This window comes from Microtus ochrogaster, chromosome 18, assembly GCF_000317375.1.
Source record: "Microtus ochrogaster isolate Prairie Vole_2 chromosome 18, MicOch1.0, whole genome shotgun sequence".
Taxonomy (NCBI): domain Eukaryota; kingdom Metazoa; phylum Chordata; class Mammalia; order Rodentia; family Cricetidae; genus Microtus; species Microtus ochrogaster.
This window is the reverse complement of record NC_022020.1, coordinates 25,129,559-25,154,378: the sequence shown is the minus strand read 5'-3', so window position 1 is coordinate 25,154,378 and position 24,820 is coordinate 25,129,559. Positions and strand designations below refer to the sequence as shown.

The window sequence follows — 24,820 nt, the reverse complement described above, 5'->3', positions numbered from 1 at the left end:
TTTAAAAAAATTTCTGCTTTAATATAATATAAAGCTTAAATTATTTAAGTAATTTTATCAATGGAAAACTACATCAAGCAGCATGTTAACAGAAAAACAGTAAGTCATTTTTCTAGTATTTAGGACTTTCCTAAGCATCCACTAACAGTACTGACATTTGTTGAAGTTATATTTCTCAATCAGCTCACAGGTACATTATATCTATAAACCATTAAAGTATAATTTATTTAGTTGAAAAAGTAAAATAATTTAACAACTAACCTTTCTGTACTCCTAAGAGGGCAGGAGACGTCTCCTGGGAAGTTCTGTCAGGTTCCTGGGGAGGCACAACCATGGCAAGTGTGTGTACGGGTACACGTGGAACCTAAAACATCAACTCAGAAAAAAGTCATCTCAGATCATAGAAGAAAACAAAGGTTCATAAATAAAAAACATATATTGTTTTATGTATTCTTCATATGCCAACAAGTTTGTTCTTTTCTATTTTAGATTTATTTTATGTATATGAGTATTTTGCCTGAGTATATGTATGTGTACCACATGTGCTCTTGGAGGTCAGAAGGAGGCATGAGTTCCCCTGGAATTGGGGTTACAGATGGTTGTGACCCCATGTGGGTGCTGGGAACCAAGGCCTGGTCTTCTGCAAGAGTAACAAGTGCTTCTGACTGCTAAACCATCTCTCCCATCCCCTAACTTTATTTATTGAAACTTAACATTTTCTTCTAAAGCCTTCACCAAGGAATAATTTCTGAGAATACTGAATTTGAAGACTCAAGACAATATTTCAATGATTTAGGTTAATTAATATTAATGTTATTATCTCTTGCTGAAGTGAAAGCATTGCAGCACCAATTATAGTTAGGAGTACAAACCACATACTCACTATATACTGGTCAATTTACTCTTGTTCAAATTCTATACAAGTAAAAGAGAAAATAAAATTCCAACATATTTACTGAACTGGAGTATACTAGGAACTTCCAAGATAACTTAATAATTAAGATTTGTTTTCATTAAACAAAAACTTTCTAAGAATACCTATATCAAAAAATATTCTATTTTACTCTACCTGAGATTCATCTTGTGAAGGAGAGGTAAGCTGAGACACATCTGTGGTGGGAACCAACAGAACATTATTTGGATAATCCAATAGATAAGAAACAACATTGGTATGGCCACCTTTCGCAGCTTCAATAAGCATTGTTGATCCATCCTAAGAAATAATTGATCATAGTTAATTCTTTATATAAATTTATTCTTATAATCTGATAAAATTATCTAGTAAGACAAATAAAATAAAATGTAATAATTTTATTTTCAGGTTTTGAGACAGTCTTGCTATCTAGCCCCAAAATTACTTTGGGCTTAAGGCAATCCTGATGGCTCTGGCTTCTCAAATACTGTTACCACAGGCAGTTCAAATTATATTTAAGAGTAATAAATATTAAGCACTAAACGATCAAACAAACCTCTAATAATAATATATCTTATTATTTGGTAGTTTCTGTTTTGTTTTGTTTTTTTTTTTGGAAACATGGTCAATATTTACCCCATGCTGGGTTTTTTTTTGTTTTGTTTTGTTTTTTCAAGACAAGGTTTCTCTGTGGCTTTGGTGCCTGTCCTGGAACTAAAACTAGTTCTTGTGGACCAGGCTGGCCTCAAACTCACAGAGATCTGCCTGCCTCTGCCTTCCAAGTGCTGGGATTAAAGGTGTGCACCACTGCCACTGCCCAGCCCCATGCAGGTTTTGAACTGGCAATAATAGTACTGCTTCAGCATACCTGACAATCCTGTTACTATATATTACCATACTCAGCTAGTATATAGTTAAGTAAATACCTTGAGCTGGGTGTGGTGCTGCATGCCTTTAATTCCAGCACTTGTGAGGCAGAGGCAGGAGGATCTCTGTGAGTTTGAGACCAGTATACATTATGGTCTACAAATGAGCTCCAGAGATAGCAAGAATTATATACAGAAACCCTGTTTCAAAACAACAAAAGACAAAAAACAAGCCGAGCAGTGGTGCACACGCCTTTAATCCCAGCACTCAGGGAGGCAGAGGCAAGAGGATCCCTGTGAGTTAGAGGCTAGCCTGATCTACAGAGTGAGTTCCAAGACAGCCAAAGATAGACAGAGAACGCCCCCCCCCGTCTTGAAAAAAACAAAACAAACAAACCAAAACAAAACACACACACAAAAAAAAACACCCAACAACAAGCAAATGATGTGGGATTCCCCTCTGTATGCTGTGAATATAATCGGTAATAAAGAAGCTGCTTTTGGCCAATGGCGTAACAGAATATAGCCAGGCTGGAAAAAATATATAGAGAGAGTAGACAGAGTCCAGGAGAAGCCATGTAGCCACCGCAGGAGACAGATGTCGGATGGAACCTTACACTGAACAAAACCTTACCTGTAGGGCACAACCACCTGGTGATACACAGATTAATAGAAATGGGTTAATTTAAGATATAAGAGCCAGCTAGGAAAACGTTAGAGTCATTGGCCAAGCACTGTTGCAATTAATATAGTTTCAGTGTGGTTATTTTGGATCTGGGCAGATGGAAAACAAACAAGTAGCCTTTGACTACAAACAAAAACAAAAAATGTAGAATACCTTGAGTCGATGAGTAGGGTCAGCTCCATGAGCCAATAGTAGTTCAACCACGGCCAAGTGGCCCCCTGCACATGCCAGTGATACTACTGTGTGATCATTATTGGCTGTAGCCCTATTCACATTGGCACCTTTAAGAAAAACAGTAATTTTAACAAAGGTGAAAAGCAAACCAGTCTACAATATCATTTAAAGATGATTCTCAATTATGATACTGATACAAAACAATGTATAAATCATAGGTGTATAGCTTGAAAATTTTCACAAAGTAAACACACCCGTGTAACTAGAACCTAGAACAAGAAATGGGACACTACCCACTATCCCTCCTGAGTGCTGGGATTAAAACCTGCATGCCTGGCTGAATGTTCTTGCAACATTAGATGATTTTTTAAAATTGTTTAACAATAAGTTCAGATAATGGCATTATTTAGCATTCCTACAAGCTAGAAAGGCAGTATTCAATGTGTTCCTATTCCTGGCAATTCTGATTATATGAGCAGGGTTGTTGCTGGGTATGACTAAGTGTTCTGCTTAGCTACAGAAGCATAAAAGAATTCCCTAAGTTATCCACCTGCTTCATAGTCACAACCATTTAAACTTGCTTTACCTTTGCTAATAAGAAACTGAACTGTGCATAAATGACCAGCTCTTGCAGCCTTCATCAAAGGTGTTCTTCCACCTTCAGATTCATGTTCCTATTAAAGAAACAGAAAAATGAATCAACATTAACTAATTAAATAGTTATTTTAAGAATTCAGTACTAATGAAATGATAAACAATGAGGATTTAATACTTGTGAGCACTTACTCTACTTCAATTCTTTTAATGTACAGGTCCATTTAGTTACACAAGATAGCACAACCTATCATGGCCAAGTTCAACCTTGTATACCTAACAATATTCATTAAAGATAAAACTAATGAAGTTTGGTTCCCAATAACTTTACTTTTCTAATTACAATGAGATTAAAAAAAGCATTTCTGGGGGGCTGGAGAGATGGCTAAGAGGTTAAGAGCACTGATTGTTCTTTCAAAGATCCCGAGTTTAACTCCCAGCACCCACATGGTAACTCACAACCATCTGTAATGAGCTCTGGTGCCCTCTTCTGGCCCACAGGGATATATGCAGGCAGAACACTACACATAATAAGTAAATAAATCTTAAAAAAAAAAAGGTATTTTTCTTAACCATTCATGTGAACTGTGGAAGAAAGAAACAAGTCCCATAAAGTGATTAAAGGGATCCTGACCTTCTATTGAGAACCATTAAGAAATCTATCAAAAGCCGGGTGGTGGTGGCGCACGCCTTTAATCCCAGCACTCGGGAGGCAGAGGCAGGCGGATCTCTGGGAGTTCGAGGCCAGCATGGTCTACAAGAGCTAGTTCCGGGATGGTCACCAAAGCTACAGAGAAACCCTGTCTCGAAAAACAAAAAACAAAAAACAAACAAAAACAAGACAAAAAACTTTAAACAATCTTACAATCTTGACCATATTAATTTTATTATTGTTTGGCTTTGTTTTGAGATAGTAGTCTTAAACTGGCCTTGAATTCATTCTGAAGAACACAAACTAGCCTTGAATTCATAGCAGTCTCCTGCTTCAGTCTCCTAAAATACTGGGATTACAGGCATAAACTCCCATGCCTTGTTTGAATATACTTTTGATACCATTAGTAGTCAGCACCTACATCTCTTAAAAAAAATTAACACAATTTGTAGCATTCATTGTGCCCACAACTTTAAACAATTTAAACTACAGCTCTTTCATTAAGGAAGATGGACAAAGCATATCACTGCTATTTTTCCTTTTTATTGTCAGAAACACACATTTCCACTGCCACCTGACATTTCTTGCCATGCTTTTAATTAAAACTGAGTTTTATTTTCAATATTCCAGGTTAATTTTTAAATGGCAATACCCTAACAAGAGAAAAATTGTGTTACACTTTCCCCATTACTTCTATATGCATATATGTACACAATGTGTGTATATACGTATGAATGTATCTCTCTCTACACACACACTTTTTTTTTTTTTTTTGGAGACAGGGTCCCACTAAACCTTGGCTGTCCTGGAACTCACTATGTAGATCAGGCTAGTCTCAAACTCACAGAGATCCACTGCCTCTGCCTCCCCAGTGCTAGGACTTCCACAATGCCTGCCTAGGAAAATGTTCTTTTGAGTTGAGTCATTTACCAGCTAGATTTCTTCTACTTCATGTATATCTGCTTGTGATATTTAATCAAGACATTAATATCAGTAGATTGATTGTTCACTTAAGTTTGAGATTCACAAAAATTAACTTCATTTGTTCTCCTGCAAGAGTTCTTTAAATACCAAATACAAATAATATAAAGGAAATAAACTACTAGCAATAAAATCTCTTCAATGAGACATCATAATATTTTAAAATTGAAGAGAATATTTTCTTTGTCAGTCAGCAAAGTCCTTTGATTTCTTAGCTGAAATTCAAATATTCCAATTTCTAATTACCTATAATATCTATTCTATGTGGTAGCAGATTATAATCATAAAAGGCCACTATAATCTAATCCTTTGCTTGGAACTGTGTCCTTCAAAATAGTCTTCACGTCCTCCTGCTTGTCCAGAGGAAAAAAGGTCTTATGGATCCTATTCTAAAAATTAAAATCACATTTGACCACGAATACCTTGTAAAGACCTTGTCACTGCTACTTCAAGGCGCTGGGCTTTATTATTTGTTAGCTAAGAATTTTCAAGTAAAACAACCCTAATTAATAAAGGCTATAATCTTATGAGCACAGGGCTTTTGTCTGAGACAAGGTCTCTCGATGTAGTCCCAGCTGTCCTGAAACTACAAGGGTTGACAAGGCTGCCCTTGAAAACATAGGGATCCACCTGCCTCTGCCTCCAGAGAACCAGGATTAAAGGTGAGTGACACCACACCCTGATGATGAGTGGTTTTCTTTTCTTGAGACAAGATTATCACTAACTAGCCTTGGTTGGCTTGGAACTCACATGTAGAACTGATTTATCTGCCATACCAGGCTTGCGTATAGTACTTTTTTAAAGGACATGACAATGGTCTTCCAATAAAATGTTAATATAAATCTTATAAGGAAGTAATTATGTTAAATTATAGGCACTCATGCCTTGGTCTCTAAAGAAAACTAAAGCTACAAGGAGTAACATTTAAAAATATCTAACCAAGAATAATAAAGATGTGAAGAGATGCAGGAAAAGTCAAATGCTATTTTAAGATAATTAGTTATGTAGCTTTCCCTTCCCTTATGGGTTTAGTGCATTTCAGTCAGTCACTGACTAGAGTGAATGGAGTCTCCATCAAACGTAAGAAATATGGTTTGAAAAGGGAGTAACTCCAACCTCCTTAGTGATGTGTAAGGGGATACATGTTTCTACAATACAGATTTAATAAGAAAGTACTGAGCTAATTATATGATTTAAAGCTGACTATCAAGTACCAATACTCAGTTCGTCTCCTTGTTCCCTCTTCTAATATTAGTGGATATGAATCTCCACTAATAGTAAATCCAGTTCAAAAAATAAGTACAGTGTCAAACACGGAACCTATTATGATGTTCTACAAAAACAGAAATGGAATAAAAATTTTATCTTCTATTCCAGTTCTTCAAATAACTTAAAAAGAACATTTACATAAAGGTTTGGGTATGGTTTGTACATGCCTATCATCTCAGCACTCCAGAAGGCAGGAGGATTGTCTTTAAAAACAACAACAAAAAAATACTCAAAAACTCCATGCTGGTCACAAGCTCTAAAAAGAGAGCAAATACTGCTATTTTACTAATTGGACATGTTGAGGATGGTCAAATTGCCCTCTAAATATTTATGCTGAGAGACTGGAGAGATCTCTCAGTGGTTAAATGGAGTACCCACTCTTTCAGAGAGGACCATAGTTCTCTTCCCAGCACTCCAGTTCCAGGAGGTGACAGCCTCTTTTGGCTTCCAGAGGCACCTACACATACAGTATGCACATTAAAAAAAAAACAAAAAAAAAAAAAAACAAAAAAAATTTGTCGACAGATTAATGTTCTGCCAGCTCTTGTCAGAGAAGCTTCATTTTGCTATGGTTGGTGGTGCGTCAAAGTGCTGAGAATAAGTGACTGTTGACTGTTCAGCCCTAAATGACATCAGTACCACCCTTCACCCAAGCCCAAGGCCCAGGGAATATCACAGAAGAAAGGGTAAAAAGAATGTAAGAGTTGGAGGAAGGGGCAGAGTCTTATGGAATGCTGTCTTCTGGGGCATGACAAGACCATCACACTCATGAATTTAGAGCAGCATAAGACCTACACATGATTGAGTTGTCAACATTCCCTCACGGAAGGGGGAGGGGCGGTTAACAGTTGCTTGGGGGTAGGGCCTCACAAGGCCCCATCCACTTCTGAGGATCTAGAGGCAGTTAATGGTTGCTGGGGGAGGGAGAGACATTTTCTTCTGGTGTAATTACTGGTAAGTTACCCATACTCCCATAAATAACATCGCCTAAGCTCCTGTAATAATCCTAACTAAACTCACTAGGTCACAGAAAAAAAACAACAAAATTCATAGAAACTGAAGAGAGGCTACCTAGAAAGAGAAAGAAAATTAGTAAAAAGTGGGAGGGGGATAAAAGAGGGTAATGAAAGGAGGGGTAAACATGATCAGATCAGATTATATATGTGTGAAAGTATCCTATTAAACTCATTATTATGTACAATGCATGCTAATAAAAATATCAGATAAGAAAATTTCAAAAAGCCACATACTTAACATTGACCTGAGTCTATTTTCTGTGTTCAGTATTAATGCGAATAACCAAAGTATGTTAGGTTATATAATATACAATAATATGGATATGAAAATAAAGTTCTATTCATTTAATATCTGACAAGAAGTGAAGAGCAGCCTCCATTTCTGCTATGATGCTCTGCTCAAGTAAGCAAGACCAAGCAATTAAGAATTGAACACTCTGAAACTGTGAGTCAAATTAATTATTTGTAAATAACAATAGTTAACCTAAGGAATTATATTCCAAATCAAATACTGACATCAAAAAATATTTCTTTCTTACTTCTTTGACTTATTTAAGTAGTATGAAACTGTAAGAGGAAAAAAAAACTTGGGATGGATGATTTACCTTTTTTCACTTTGTTTTGCTAGGAAAGAACCCATAAACAGGGCAAGTGCTCTACAATTGAGCTAGTCCCTCAGCCCATGAATTGAAATCATAACACTAGATTATTTTTTATTGAAACAGACAAAGTATTAATTGTATATTTTAGGGATTAACAACTCTTATCTATTAAAACAGATAAATTCTGTAAAACATGTTGATAAACAGTCATAAACAAATTAAAAAATAATGTGCCTTATGATGCATCTAATATATATGAGGATTTTAATTTTTAATTATGTATATGGTGGGGAGGTCTGTGCATGAGTGTAGGTGTTTGAGGAGGCCAGAAGAGGGTGTTGGATTCTTAGAGCTGAAGTTACAGGTGGCTGTGAGCCACCCATCAAGAATACTGGGAACCAAACTTAGGTCCTCTGCAAGATCATTCCTCTAGACCCATATATAAAAAGATTTTAGAAGGAATGACTTATACCCTGAAAATTCATTTTTTTTCAAGTATTTCATCTTAGGACCACATAACCCATCCATGCCAGCAGATAGGTAACTGAATTAGCAATGATCTTTACAAATCATAGAAACAGATTCCTTCAGCCACTTACCTAAAATTAATTTGCTCTAAACACCTCATTAGAAAAGAAAAGTAATGGCTAGTAAGATGGCTCAGTAGCTAAAAGCACTTGCTGCTGCTCTTGCACAGAACAGAGTTCAGTTCCTAGTACCCATGCAGTAGCTCACAACTGTATGATACTCAAGTTCTAGGGGAACCAACACCCTCTTCTAGCCTCTGTGGACACTATATGCATGTGCTATACATGCATACATAAAGGCAAAACAGCCATACACATAAAAACAAAAAGATCTTAGCTGGACAGTAGTGGTGTAAGCCTTTAATCCTAGCACACTCAGAAGGCAGATCTCTGTGAGGAAAAAGAGGAAAAAAAAAAAAAAAGGAAAGGAAATTCAGGTATAGTGTCACATGCCTAAAATCTCAATACTTAGAAAACTGAGGCAGGAAAAACAGGTATTTGATGCCATCCTGGGCTACATAGTGAGACACCATAGGAAAAATAAAACCAAAAAGGTGTGGGGGGGGAGACAAGAGAGATATGAAGGCAGCAGACTCAGAAAAATTTAGAGTCTTTAAGTGATTTTTTAAATAAAAACTAAGTTTTGGGCTGGAGGTGATGGCTTGGTGATTAAGAGCATATACTATTCCTTTTTTTTTTCTTATTTTCTTGGGGGGAGGGGTGGTTCAAGACAGGGTTTCTTTGTAGCTTTGAAGCCTGTCCTAGAACTAGCTCTTGTAGACCAGACTGGCCTTGAACTCACAGAGAACCGCTTGCTTCTACCTCCCAAGAGCTGGGATTATAGGTGTGTACCACCACCGCCTGGCTGAGCACATACTATTCTTGCAGAGGACAGAAGTTCAGTTCCAGCACTCACACTAACAGTTCACAATTGCCTCTAACTCCAGCTCCAAAATAATCTGATATCTCTGGTCTCCATGGACACTGTGTGCATAACCCGCCTTCAAAACACACACATACACAATTTAAAATAAAATAATAAAAATACATCTTTAAGGAAAAAAAGAACCCAAGTTATGTGTTTTGTTTTGTAATATGGTATCATATTACCAAGGCTTTCCCTGAACTTGCCGTGTCCTCAAAGCTCTGATGCTCCTGCCTTAAGTTCCTGCTTTGAGGTGTGTGCACTGACACCTGGTTTATGCTGTGCTGGGGATCAAAATTGAAGCCTTAGGTATACTAGGCAGTCATTCTACAAACTGGACTAGATGACACACATACAGAGTCAAGGCAGGAGTATAGATGGAAGTTTCTGAGGACAGAAACCGCAGCCTTTGTAGACAGAAATTTCTGTTCCACCCGATCCTGCAGCTGTTCAGTTCCAAAGAATAACACAAAGGCTCATATTAATTATTAACTGTTTGGCTGATTAGTGCAGGGTTATTGTTAACTAGCTCTTACAACTCAAATTAACCCATATTATCAGCGAGGCATTCTCATCTTGCTTCCTCTGCGTCTGGCTGGTGACTGCATCTGTCTGCCTTTTCTGTTCGCAGCTTTCTCCTAGTCTGGTTGCCCCACCTATACTTCCTGCCTGGCTACACTACACACTACACACACACACACACACACACACACACACACACGAATAGGTTGACAAGATGGCTTAACAGGTAAGTGCTTGTCACACAAACCTGATATTCTAGCTTAATCTCCAGATCCCATGACAGAAAACTAACTCCCAAAAGGTGTCTTCTGTGGCACTTACACATTTATTATGCAATAATAATTCAATTTTAAAAACATATTTATTAAGAAAAATGAATGCTTGAGATGTGGTGATACCAGTCTATAATGCCAACTTGTGGGCAATTAAGAAAAGAGTCTGGGTCTATAAAATAGCATCACACCAATCAGAAAAACACAGCAAAACCATCTTAATAAACCAAAATAATAATGATTATCATTACAGTATTTAGAATTAGTAGAAATGGGGCCTGGAGAGATGGCTCTGAGGTTAAGAACACTGGCTGCTCTTCCAGAGTCCTGAGTTCAATTCCCAGCAACCACATGTTGGTTTGTAACCATCTATAGGAAGATCTGGTGTCCTCTTCTGGTGTGTAGGCATATATGCACACAGAATACTGTATACATAAAAAATAATAAATCTTTTAGAATTAGTAGAAATGTATAATAGTATAGTAGTATAATATAATAGTAGTATAATAGTATTACCATATTATACCCCTACCTTACTAATTATTTTCCAACAATGTTACGGAAATAATTAAAAGGTAATTGTATTGGTTTATCAAAATAAGTGAAACTCCTAAAATTTACAGATTTCTAGCTATGGATGTCTCTCGGACATGCCAAGTATTATAACTAGTCATTGTATTATTTATAATTTTCCATAGTTCCCTCCCCCACTGAGAGGGTTTCTGTGTGACCCTGGCTGTCCTGGAACTCATTATGTAGACTATGTTGGCCTCAAACTCATAGAAGATCTGTCTGCCTCTGCCTCTGCCTCTGCCTCTGCCTCTCGAGTGCTGGGATTAAAGGCGTACACCACTACTGCCTGGCTTATAATTTTCCATAGCTCTAAGCATATGAACTTCCCATTTAATTTGATATTATAAAAAGCCAAATACAAAAGGACAGGAAAATCAGAACATAGTAATGTTGTTAGGATGATGAACAGTATCAGCTTCTGTCATACTGCAGCCTTACACATGTCAGGCAGGCACTCTACCTGTCAACTATATCCTCAGAAGCAGCTTTGCTTTTAAATGTTTGTCATCAGAGAAAATGAATCACCCAAAGTGAATTGACAAGTTACTTTATTCTGTGAATACATCACTGAATTTTATGATAAATGCAATAAATAGCAGTTTTTAAAAAATATTTATTTATTTATTATGTATACAATATTCTAGCTGTGTGTATGAATGTCTGCAGGCCAGAAGAGGGCACCTCATTACAGATGGTTGTGAGCCACCATGTGGTTGCCGGGAATTGAACTCAGGACCTTTGTAAGAGCAGGCAATGCTCTTAACCACTGAGTCATCTCTCCAGCCCCATAAATAGCAGTTTTAAAAGTATAAGGTTAAATGAGGGTAGGATGAGAAACTAATATCTAAGAAAAGAAACAGTATTTTCTATTAAACATTTTCAAATGGATTTACTATATCCAACAACTTACAGGTGACCAGAGGTTTGGCTTATTCAAATGAATCTGTGTGTGTATGCGTGCACACACTCACACACACTCACACACATGCACACATGAGGTTTGAGGACAACTTTTGAGGTTAGTTATCTCTCTTTTTTATTTTTCTACCATGTAGGGTTCTGGTCATCAAACTCAAGTTGTCAAGTCATTGAGTCAAAGCCATACTACCAATTCTAATTTTATTCAAAAATGTACAAATTATTGATGATTACCAATGTTTTTCTAAATGGTAGCTATGAGTAAATATTAGCATTAATGTAGAAATATTTGAAATTAAAAATAGCTTACTAAATGGGCCCCTGCTTGAAGTAAAACATCTGCAACATCTGTATGTCCATTTTCACAAGCATAGGTTAGAGCTGTGTCTCCTGTTGCTGTGGTAGCATGCACATTAGCACCTAGAAAAATAAAATAAAATCACACATTTACCCTGGAGTTATGGAATTATATACAGCCCAATTTTACAATATGATGAAACTGAAGAATTCAAAATGTGAAAACACCACAAAAATACAGTTATATACTCATATTTTCCCTTTTGGTCTCTTATTTCCTTTAACTAAACTTCACAAAAATGTGTTTTGCCTTACATCAAAGCAATAAAGCAAATCATTTTATAGCAGAAAAATTTACCTGTATATCTGACAAAAGATACCTTAAGTACTAGATACAAAAACAAAAAATTTAAACAGTAAATATTCATATTGCTATCAATATTGGTTTGTTTTCTGAAACAGTTCTATGAATATTATGGTACAAATCAGGTGAATAATTATTTGGTTAAGAATGGAAATTTTTCTTGCTGCTAAGAGAAAACATGAATTATTTAAGTGAAATAAAAACCTTGTGATTCTAAATTAGAAGTACAAACAATAAATTTATGACACAGTTTTTAAATGTTTAAGAAAATATGTATTTCCTAACCCTACCAACTAAAAAGTACTGGAGCCCAAAGAATCCTAAAAGTAAAGGCTGGTAAGATAGCTCTGCAGGCTAACAGTGCCACACAAGTCTGACAACATGTGTTTGATCAGTGGAATCTACAAAGGTAGAAGAAGAAAACTGACTTCAACAAAGCTGTCCTCTGATCTTCAAATGCATACTGTGGTATATTTGTGGCCACGCATTCACGCACATACACACAGACACATGCATGTATATGCACACAAATAGTAATTTTAAGAAACACTGAAGAGGCCGAGCAGTGGTAGTGCACACCTTTAATCTTAGCACTTGGGAGGGAGAGGCAGGCCTCTGTGAGTTCACAGCCAGCCTCGTCTACAGATCAAGTTCCAGGACAGCCAGAGCTACACAGAGAAACCCTGTCTAGAAAAATAAAATTAAAATAAATAAATAAGTAAACCAAAGAATGGAACACTCCTTTCCCACGACTACACTAGGTACTTCTGAAAGATACTAGGGTTTCATCTCATTATTTCTGGAAATGTATAAATAAAAAGGGAGAAAAACGAAGCCAAACTTTATCTAATCATTGCTACATGAATTCCTACCAAATTCTGATTAAGGGTAGAATTCTTTTAACAGGAAATCCCAACTAATAAGCAAGAATGGAACAATATAGTTGTAGCATATCCCTACTTTGCAACCTCTCATGATCCAAGGGACCTAAACTATGATGATGGCAAATGAATGATACCATAAGAGAAAAAATAGAGGAAAAACCAGACACTAAAAAAACTAGATATTCATGAAAGAAATTATAAAAATGTCACCAAAAAGGTCTTTCCAGTTTTAAAAATTCTACTTGAATACAACTGAGTTTCCCTCTAGAACTAACCATTAATTCATGAAAATATAAGAAAAATGAGCTGGGTAGTGGTGGCGTATGCCTTTAATTCCAGCACTCTGCAGACGCAGGCGATCTCTGTGAGTTTGAGGCCAGCCTGGTCTAGGGTGAGTTCAAGGGCAGCCAGGGCTGTTACACAGAGAAACCCTGTTTCGAAAAACCAACAATGATAAACCAGGTAAAATTATTTTAAACTAAAACAATGTTCAAAAATAATGAAAACTGGAAACTGTAAGGATGGCTAAAGAGGGTTAAGAGCACTGGCTGCTCTTCCAGAGGTCCTGAGTTCAATTCGCAGAAACCACATGGTGGCTCACAACCACCTGTAATGAAATTTGGGGCCCTATTCTGGTGTGCAAACATACATGTAGGCAGAATATTGTATACATAATCAATAAAATCGAAAAAAAATTAAATGGGGAAAGTGGTAAGTATATACATGTAAAAAAAACTGGCCATGAATTAAAATTGGAGGGGTAACAAACTGAACATGGTGGGGCACACCTGTGACCCCAACTTGGGAAGTGAAAGCAGAAAGATGAAGAGCAACAGCAAGGTCAAGATCAGCCTGTCCTTTACAAGAGTCTGTCATAGAAAACAAAACTCACTCAAACCAAAGTCAAAAAAAAAAAAAAATTGGTTGATGTTGGAATCATCATTCTAATTGGAGAGCTCTGAGAACTAATATCCTTCAAGTAGCAACAAGTGCCAAGTATGAGACAAATGCCTCAGTCAACCGAGATACAACAAAGAGTAATGCCAGGAGCTCTAGGCTTAATTACTGAATGCTAGCTAGGTTTAGCCTAGTAAGATTATGTAGGAACTGTGCATCAGTTAGTTTCAGAATTTAAAAAAAAAAATGTGTTTAAGCCAAGTATGCTTCCCAGAAGGCTGAGCTAAGAGCCAACAGAGATATATACTGAGACCCAAACTCAAATAAATAAACCAAACAATAATGTTTAATATTGTTTCTTTCTTTTCACACAGGATCTCACTTTACACAGGGTCTGCAACTTGCTGTGTAGACCAAGTTGGCTTTGAAATCAGAGATCTACCTACCTCAGCCTCCTTAGTGCTCAGATTAAAAGCATGCACCACCACATCCAACTAATTTTTTTTTATAGCACAATGACTAGAGGCATTAATAGAGACAATACAAAAGCTGAGTAAAATATCTAATATTCAGTAAGTTCTTTGGTTTTGTTTTGGGTTTGTGGTTCCATGATCTCATGAATCTCAACCATGCTCTTATGTGGCCAAAGATAGTCTTGAACTCCTGATTCCACCTATATAAAATTCTCTTTGTGTTGTTTAAGACAAGGTCTCACTATGTAGCTCTGGTTGGCCTAGAACTTAATCTATAAACCAGGCTGAATCCTCCTGCTTCTACCTTTCCAATGTGGAGATTACAGGCATGTACTGCCATATCAGACTTCAGCTTTAAACAATGAATCATACCTGGATAAAATGAGAAAGTCAATAATACTGTTAAAAGGCAAAAATTTATCTCTATTTGGACCCATTTTTTTCTGGCATATCCTACAGACAACATATATTATCAAGTAATACTTATTGTTTTATATTACTTAACAAAGAATGAAGTGCAAATATTTGAAACAAGTACTTTGCCAACAAAATTATTTCCCACTTTTTTTGGGTCTATGTATGTGACTATGGTGTGCAACAGTGTACATATGTGTATGTACACATATATGTAGAACGTATTTGCGAACGTTTGTAAAGGCCAAACAATGGCACTGGGTGTCTTCTTTGATTATTCTATTTATTGAGGCAGAATATTTCACTGAATCTGAAGCTTGCCATAGTCCACCTTGCTCTGCAGATTCCCTGTCTCCACTTCCCCATCCTTGAGGTTACATGGTGGCCTTGGGCCCACCCAGCTTTTACATAGGTGGTATGGGTGTCACCCTCATGCTTATATGGCAAGTGCTTTATCAGAGCCATCACCACACCAATACCTTTATTTTCTTTTTAAGGCAACTCAGAAATGTCAAAAAATGAACAGGTTTATAATATCATGCCATAGCCATGACTATGCCAAAACAACTAAGCAGGAAGAATTAACTTTTCTTCTAAAAGAAAAGAATGGAGAGTTTATAAGAGCCCTTACAATTATAAGGAAATACTAGCAACAGTAAGAAGTTTATTAAAGACAAGGTCTTAGAATATTATTGCTTAGGCTAGCTTCACACTGCTGGGCTGAGGTGATATTCTATCTTTAGCCTCCCTAGTATCTGAGACTATAGATGCACAATAAGCTAACAAACCCGGAGCTTAATGCATACTAATCAGCTCTCTAACACCAATCTACATCCTTAACTCTAATTTTATTGCTAATAGACAGTCAATATTTGTATACATTTATGGGGAACAATGTTAAGAACAGACTAAAATAATCAAATCATGTTAATTATTATCTATCACCTGACATGCATTATTTCTTGGTGATAAAAACACCCAGTCTGTTTGTATTAGAAGTTTTGAATTAGGAGATGAAGAGATGGCTTAGCAAGTGAAGCACTTTAGGCACAAGCCTAACAACCTGAGTTCAATTACTAAAATCCTCACTGGAAAAACACAATCAAGGCTGTCCTCTCACTTCCACAGGTGGCACACACATGACTGCATTTACATTCTCATTCTCTCTATATATATAAAATTTTTAAAAAATAAGACACTCCATTACTCTTAAACAACACCATTACCATTCTGTGAAGAAAGTAAGTCACTGAGCCTTGGCACTCTTTCACAACACTTCCTTTTTTGCTGTAGGTTCTTAATCCTCTTACATTATCCATAGACTCTGGTATTCACCTCTGTACTCTGTATTTCTTAGTTCAATTGTTTTTAGATTTGACACATATAAATAGATTATTGTTTGTATTTTTCTTTCTATGACAAAGGCATTTTTAAAGCCACATACCAGCAGCCAGCAAATATTTAACCAACTCCAGGTGTCCCTCTTGAGAAGCCTCCATGAGAGGTGTGGAGCAGCCAAGTTCTATGTCAGCCCCTGCCTTAATCAGAAAATCTGCAACTTCAGAAAAGCCTCCACAGCAAGCCAAGGTAAGAGCAGTTTCCTGGGTTTCTTCTGTCTGGGCATTTATATTTGCACCTGAAAGCACAACAAAAGAACTAGCCAAAAGAGAATTATAATACAGTGTTCAAATAAGATGATAATCACCTACCACCTCTGCTTAGGCTGTTCCCTCTAGAGTACGGAGAATTTTGTAAGATTCAAAGTTCAAGGCCTACCTAGGCTACAGAAAATTTATTTTCTCATCAGTGCAAAAACAGTATCGATTTCAACTGATACACAAAACACACAAGGACATTAATCTTTAAAATGTACAATGGCTTTACCTTGTGCTAAGAGCAGTGCCACCATCTCTTCATGCCCTTCCCGAGCAGCTTCCATCAAGGGCGTATATCCTTCATCATTAACTTCTTCAAGATTTGCTCCTCTTTCAATAAGCAGCGCTGCCAATTCAACATGTCCACCACAAGCAGCCAGAGTCAACGGAGACTCAAAGGAATCCGCAGGCATATTCACTTGAGCGCCACTGTCCAAAAGCAAACGTGCCACTTCTACATGCCCATCCTGAAGATGTTCAGAGATAAAACAAAGAACTCTGTAGTTTTATGTTTTGCTTTTTTAAAGTGGAAGGCAAATAAGGGTCTAAAGACAGATTAGCCGACATAGGCTAGATTACACGCATTATTATCATGCCACCTGAACCTCACCTAACATCCATTAATACTATTTTTTAAACGTTTAAGGGGTTGGAGAGATGGCTCAGTGGTTAAGAGCACTGACTGGGTTCAATTCCTAATAACCAACCACATGGCAGCTCAAAAATGTCTGTAATTCCAGGATCCAATACACTCACACAGACATACATGCAGGCAAAACACGAATTAACATAAAATAAAATCTTAAAATAATTTAATAAATAATTTACTAAGTTAAATGTTTACCTTCATTTTCACAAAGTGCGAAATTTTCTAGAACAAATCCGACCAGATAACAAATAGTCACTTCCAAATAACTTTGAATTTTTATAGTTTTTGAAGTTCAGAAAAACTACTGAATTCAGTGAACAGTACCTCAAAAAGAATTACTGTTCATAAAACTATCGGCTCAAATATAACCATATTCTCAAATATAGAGGGTTTCTATTTTCAAATGTAGAAACTGTATTAGATCTTCCTTAGAAAGGAAAGCTTGATCAAAATAACAAACAAACAACACCCCCCCCCAAAAAAAACCCCAACATAATGAACTGTGAAATCATTACCAATTGGGATTTTGTCACTTAGCTAAATCCCTATGGATTAGTATTGCTCTATCTTTGCTTCATAGCAACCTGTTATACCAAGGCAAAGAATATTTTAAAAACAAAGCTTATATTCGCACATAAATTATTAGGGTCTTACATATGCTAAGCCCATATTTTAACCACTGAGCTCCTCTCTAGACCTCATTTTTTTTTTGTTTTAAAGATTTATTTTTATGTGTGTATTTGTATGCCAGTGAGTTTAAGGGCACCATGTGCCAGGAGGCCAGAGGGCACTGAATCCTCTAAAGTTAGAATTACAGCAAGTTATGAGTCACCACATGGGTGCTGGGATCTGAGCTTAGGTCCTCTGTGTGAGCACTAAGCACTCTGTGGTTGTTTAGACAAGACCAGCCACCACAGATTCGTATGTTTGAATGTCTAGGCCTTAGTGGGTGGAATGTTTGCATAGGATTAGGAATTGTGGCCTTGTTGGAGGAGGTGTGTCACTGGGGTTGGGCCCTGAGATTTCAAAAGCCCACACCAGAACAAGAGTTTTTGCTGTCTCTCTCTCTGCCTGATGCCTATAGATCAGGATGTAGCTCTTAGTCACTGCACTAGTACCATACATGCTAGTATATTCCTGCCATGATGATAACAGACAACCTTCTGAAACTATAAGCGAGCCCCAATTAAATGCTTTCTTTTCTAAAAGTTACCTCGGTCATGGTGTCTCTTTACAGTAATAGAACAGAGACTTTGACACTTAATCTCTGAGTCATCTCTCCAGATTCTCAGTCCTCAGTTTTAAATTCTTAACTTTAAACATTATATTGGCTTTAATATGTGTTACAAGCATGTTATATCATTCTACATTTCAAAAATGATCACAATAACCCTAATACAAATTAAATTTGGGTGACTGAAGAGATTGTTCCTGGACTAAGAGCACTGGATGCTCTTTCCAGTGCTGGGTTCAATTTTCAGCATCCACATGGCAGCTGACAACTGGCTGGCTATACATCCAGTTCCAGAGAATCCAGCACCCTCTTCTGGCTTCCTCTGGCAAGTCTCACACACACACAAACACACACGCACACACTATGGTACTAAAACCTTGAATTCAAAACCATGGATCGACATAATAGAAGGGATGAATACTGAAATTCAACATTTCAGATTTAATTATTTTTAGAGTATATAGAATTTCCTTAGTTTATTTTTTATTATATTTTAATGTATTTTATACTGGGGGAAGAGAGGAAAAAGGGGTTGTTGGGAAAGAAAAGAACAAGAATATGCGTGCAGGTCAGAGGACAGAGCACAACTTGTAGGGGCTGGTTCTCTGTTTTCATCATGTGGGTCAAACTCAAATTTGTGGCAAGCACCATTATCTGCTGAGCTATCTCATGGACCCTTGGCCAAATTTTAATTACTTTTAACACAAATGTCAAAACTAGGGGACTTTATATTTAAGAACTGAAAAAAAAATAATCCTAGCATTCAGGAGACAGAGGAAAGTGAGTTTGAGGCCAGCCTGGTCTACATATCAAGATCTAGGCCAGCCAGGGAACACAGTGAAACCCTGTCTCAAAAACAAAACACAACAACAAAGTCAAACAAAAAACTACCAAAACCAACGACAAAAACAAAAAACAAAAAAGAAAATAAACAAAAAACCCAAAAACATTAAAGCATCAAAATCGCACAAATCAGAGCTAGAGATATAGATAAATGGCTCAGAGGTTTAGAGAATTTGCTACTCTACAGAGGTTCAAATCCCAGCATCCACATGGTGGCTCACAATCACACACAACTGCAGTTCCAGAAATCTGATACAATCTTCTGATCCTTGTTGGCACTGGGCATACATATATTACAGAGATACATACCTGAAAAACATTCATATATGTAAAATAAATACATCTGGAGGAAAAGAAACACCTCACAAATTATCTATTCAATAAACAAACAGGCCAATGAACTGAGTATCCAGTTCTCAATAGAACCTTCCATCGTGCTTTAGGTTATTTAGCTTGTATATCAAGTTTTTCCTAGTTGAACCAACTCATAGGCCTGCTTTATAGGATTTTAATATGAGTAAAAATGTAGAGAGTGGGGCATGATAGCTTACAACCTGTAATCCCAGCACTCATGAAACGGAGACAGGGAGGATCATAGTAAGGTGTAGCTTCTGCTTCAGACCTATGTGGGCTAATGTGAAACCAATAAGAAAACAAAACAAAACAAAACAAAAAAACAACAGATATGCATATCAGAAATCTCAATGATTAACATCTCAAAAATTAAGAGTTTTACTAATATATTTGGGCTGCAGATCAGCAGTTAAGAGCACTGGCTGCTCTTCCAAAAAACCCAGGTTTAATTCAAGACTCAGACTCTAGTTCCAGAGGACCTGACAACTTTTTCTGAACTCCATGGGCACTATACACACATGGTGCACTGAAATACATGCAGGAAATACACCTGTACATACTATTTAAAAAAAAAAAGAGCCATGTGGTGCCTTTAACCCAGTACTTGAGAGGGAGAGGTAGGCACATCTCTGTGAGTTCAAGGCTAACCTGGTCTACAAAGAGCTCCAGGACAGCAAGGGCTACACAGAGAAACCCTGTCTTGAGAAAAACAAAACAAAACAAAGCCCTAAAAATGTTACATTAAGATGACTAGTTATGCTAGATGCATGCCTTTAATCCCAGCACCCAGGAAGCAGAGACAGGCAGATCTCTAAATTTGAGGCCCGCCTGGTCTACATAGAGATCCATGACAGGTACCAAAGTTAAAGAGAAACCGTCACAAAAACAAAACAAGAAAGAACGGAAGGAAGGAAGGAAGGAAGGAAGGAAGGAAGGAAGGAAGGAAGGAAGGAAGGAAGGAAGGAAGGAAGGAAGGAAGGAAGGAAGGAAGAAAAAAACCAAGCAGGGGAAAAAGATTACCCGTTGCTATCACCCTTTAAAAGTCCATATATTAAAGCATTACTAGTTTTTTTTTTTAAACTTAAAATTCAGTGAAAAATACAAGCCAATGTTTAACAATTTTTAGTGAGACTGGACTCACTTGAAGTGGTTGCCTTGTAAGAATAAGAACATAAGTTTGGTCACCAGAACCCACAGTAAAACAACAACAACAAACAAAAAACAAAAACACAAATAAAACTCTAGGTTTGTTGGTACACAATAGTGAGGTGGAGATATTCAGATCACAGAAGCTCAAAGCAAACCTGCCTATTCTACTTAGGAGGTTCCAGGTCAGTAAGAGAGACCCTACCTCTACAATTAAGACTGATGTTTGTTTGTCCTGTGGGTTTCAAAAGGCTTATGTACCTTCATGCATGCATGTGCACGCACACACGCATACACACACACCAGAAACAACAGTAACGATAATAATTCTCACACAAATATATGGATTTTTCCCACAAAATTTCAAGTGATCACAATTAAATTACCATGCAAGCCTCCATTAAGGCAGTATGCATCTCATCAGTTTTATGCTCTTGATCTGCACCAGCTTCAAGCAGAAATCGAACCATATCCAAATGGCCTTAAAAATAAGGTTAAAGAATTGACTATCAATTGAATGCATAAGTATTAAATTGAAGAGTTTTATTTTCACATGTCTATATATAATCTATGAAGCTTTCATTTGAATTTAATAAATTAATGACAGTTTTACAAAGCCAACTGAAAACAATTAAGTAGGCAGACTCTCAAAAAGGTCATACTACCTAAGTTTTAAAGACTGACTTTTTTTTTTCAAGATAGGGTTTCTCTGTGTAACAGTCTTGGCCGCCCTGGAACTTACTTTGTAGACCCGGCTGGCCTCAAAATCACAGAGATCCACCTGCCTCTGCCTCCCAAATGCTGGGATTAAAGGCATACACCATCATCGCTTGGCTAAGACTGACCTTCAAAATCACTTATTTCTAGTTAAAATAATCTTACTTGTTCTTTGATTTTATTTACATAAACTATCAAAACACTGGAATCAAACAGAAAGTCAGGTAAAGTTTATTAGAACGTATTATCTAGAAAAGCAGCTTTAAAATCACCATACCCACACTGTGACAATGAGCAGACACACAAAATCAACTCCATTTAAAAACAATTGAAGACAGGTGATGGTGCACACCTTTAATCCCAGCACTCGGGCAGAGGCAGGCGGATATCTCTGTGAGTTCGAGGCCAGCCTGATCTACAAGATCTAGTTCTGGGACAAGCTCCAAAGCTACAGAGAAGCCCTGCCTCGAAAACCAAAAATATAAAAAAAAAAATTCCAAATGAAAAAACCTCAATAATTAATGAGAAAAATACTAATATTTCAGTGTTAAAATAGGTGGAGAATATAAAATGGTAATTCAAAAGATACATAAATGGATAGTAAACTGATAGAAATACTAAATGAGACATCATTATTTTAGCTACCAAAATGGGAAAGAGTAAAGAGAATGATAATGCCCGGTACTGGAGAGGCTGAAAGGTGGGTAAAGGGGTTCTCGGACAATCTAGTGGGGTCTGAGACACCTAGTAAACTAGTCCAACCTTTCTAGAAGGCAATTTGGAAGCATGTATCAAAAGCCTTAAAAAGCATCCATACTCTTTGACCCAACAACTCCACTTCCAGAATTTATCCTAAGGAAATAATCAGAGACTAAGCAAAAATTTCTGCACAAGGATGTTATCACGGTGTTTTAAAATAACAGTAAAAAGCTGGGAACAATTAGTGTCCAACAATAGGAAATTATGGTGTATCCATTGAAATTATGGTGTATACATTTCATTTATTTGGCAGAGATTGTGAGTTCCCTACTCAACATCCATTCTTATTACTCTTGAAAAACAGGACTTAGATTTTAGCTAGGGAGCAACATGCCTAACTTTTAAGATTATTTTCCAGCCTTCCTTGTAGCAGAGGGGAGCCTTTGGAACTGAGTGAGAGTTACAAAGTGAAGCTTCTAGAAAGTCTTGTTAAAAGGAAGCTAGTAAATTGGAAGGTTGTTGCTACTTTGTTCTTACCCTCCTTATCCTAAAGTATGTACTGCTGGGCTCGAGCTGCCTCCTGGACTACAGATTAACATTAAGGAGAGAAAACATACACAAGGATGTACAGCAGAATAACACTCTTGGATCTTGATGACAAAAATGAATTATAATACTAACACAAGGCAGTTTATGCTTAGGTTTCTCTTCTTTACAAATCACACTGTGTTTTGTGGTATTTGCAGGCAAACCAATCTAGAAAGTCTAACTGAAATAGCATATGATCATTAAAAAATATGTTACAAGAACATTTACTGAGATGAGTAAATATTTATGATATACTACTAAATAAAATAAACAGACTATAAAACTGATAAACTTTTATTTCACAAATATGTATATTTTTAAAAACATTTAAAAATACGCTGGACAAATACTAAAATACTGTTTACATGCATTTTCCCCCTTAGATGGTAATTACAGGCCATTTAAATTTCTGTTTGTGCTACAAACATATTTTTCAGGTTTTCTACACCAACTGTGTATCAGTAGATCTGTGTATAATACTTCAATGTAAAAATCATATAGAACAAAGGGTATTAAGTAATGGAAATCCTTAAATCTAAGTTGACATCATAGTTAAATGAATTAAAATAATAATAATAATATATATTAAGATAGTACAGAAAGCACAGTTAATAATAGGCTTTCCAATATGTTTTGTAACATAAGTTTACAACATAAGAAAAAAAACAATATAAATTCAAATACTCAGGTAAAGAAAAAATATAGAAGTTAACCCAAATACTCAATACTTGAATATTTGAAGTTGTTATAAAAGCAATTATAAATATTCTGACATAAAAGGTACCTTTGTAGCAGGCAAGCGTCAGAGCACTTTCTTTGAACTCATTAGAATGAGTGTTGATGCCTGCACCGTGATCTAGAAGAACTCTGGCAACTTCCACGTGACCTGCACTGGCTGCTTCCATTAGGGGTGTGTGTCCATTTTCATTATGGTCTTCTATATTTGCACCTTCATTAAGTAGCACTTTTACAATGTCGATAAACCCTCCAGCACAGGCATAAGTAAGTGCAGTGTTCCCTAACAAAGAACAAAAAAAAAATATACAAAATTAACAATAGATGTGTCACACTACTGTTCTAGTTATCTCTCTCCAATTCCTTGACATAAACCACAACTACAATTGCAAGTTATATGCTTTGTTTGTTGTTTTTTTAAGTGCAAGAGATTCAACTCATGGTCTCACACATGCTAGACAAACATGTTCTCCTTTCACCCCCATCCTGTTAGTCTTTCCACATGTTACCCACACTAGTCTGGAACTCACAATTCTCTTGCCTCAACTTCAGGAGTAGCTGGAACTACAAATGTAAAAAATCATCCCCATCTCAGTTTTTTTTTTTTTTTTTTACTGTCATCAATTTAAAGCATATCTTTATTTTCTGACAGAATTTCTTCAAAGCATAATACAAAATGCTACATATTTTAATTGTCTAGACAATATAAAAAGCATAGAAAAGGCAAATCTAAATGTCAAAAACAGAATAGTGGTTGCTTAAAGAACAGAACACAAATGGGTAGAGATCCTTTACTTATTTATTATCTTTTTAGATTTATTTATGAGTGTTTTGCCCACAGTCATGTATATGTATGTACGTGCACCACATGTATGCCTGGTGCTTGAGGAGGTAAGAAGAGGGCATCAGATTCTCTGGCACTGGAATTATGGATAGTTTTGAGCCTAAATGTGGGCACTGAGACTGGAACCCTGGTTCTCTGTAGAGATCTTTCAATAGTGACAGAAGTAATCTAAAATTAGACTGCATAACCTCTAGAACTGCACACTTAAAACATGAATTCCACGGGATGAGTCATCTTAATAAAGCTGGAATTTTATTTTATGATGGAGGAAGGTCATTGGTTAAAAAATAAAGAAACTACCTTGGCCCATTTTATTGGTTAGAACATAGGTGGTTGGAGTAAACAGAACAGAATGCTGGGAGGAAGAGGAATGAGCTCAGAGACGCCATGCTCCCCTCTCCCAGGCAGATGCAATAGCTCTGCTCTCTGAGGCAGACGCAGGAAGCTCAGACCCAGATGGATGTAGGCTAGAATCTTTCCCGGTAAGACTGATGCTACATAGATTATTAGAGATGGGTTGATCGGAATATGAGAATTA

The 24,820-nt window shown here is 36.7% G+C and overlaps 1 protein-coding gene across 8 annotated transcripts in view; it reads right to left on the bottom strand.

Annotated features, from left to right (window-relative positions):
• LOC101992219 (ankyrin repeat and KH domain-containing protein 1) overlaps positions 1 to 24,820 on the bottom strand; it is a 118,328-nt gene that overhangs the window by 56,526 nt on the left and 36,982 nt on the right. For 6 of the 8 annotated variants that reach the window (XM_013349515.2, XM_013349518.2, XM_026783314.1 and 3 more), the window contains exons 6-14: positions 23,488 to 23,721; positions 21,086 to 21,180; positions 16,703 to 16,940; positions 16,263 to 16,454; positions 11,800 to 11,909; positions 3,225 to 3,312; positions 2,618 to 2,745; positions 1,070 to 1,213; positions 262 to 364 (exon numbers count right to left, since the gene is read on the bottom strand). In XM_013349515.2, coding sequence (XP_013204969.1) covers positions 262 to 364; positions 1,070 to 1,213; positions 2,618 to 2,745; positions 3,225 to 3,312; positions 11,800 to 11,909; positions 16,263 to 16,454; positions 16,703 to 16,940; positions 21,086 to 21,180; positions 23,488 to 23,721 — 1,332 coding nt within the window. The remainder of the gene's footprint in view (positions 1 to 261; positions 365 to 1,069; positions 1,214 to 2,617; positions 2,746 to 3,224; positions 3,313 to 11,799; positions 11,910 to 16,262; positions 16,455 to 16,702; positions 16,941 to 21,085; positions 21,181 to 23,487; positions 23,722 to 24,820) is intronic. The other 2 variants (XM_013349516.2, XM_013349519.2) reach the window with 1 other exon arrangement.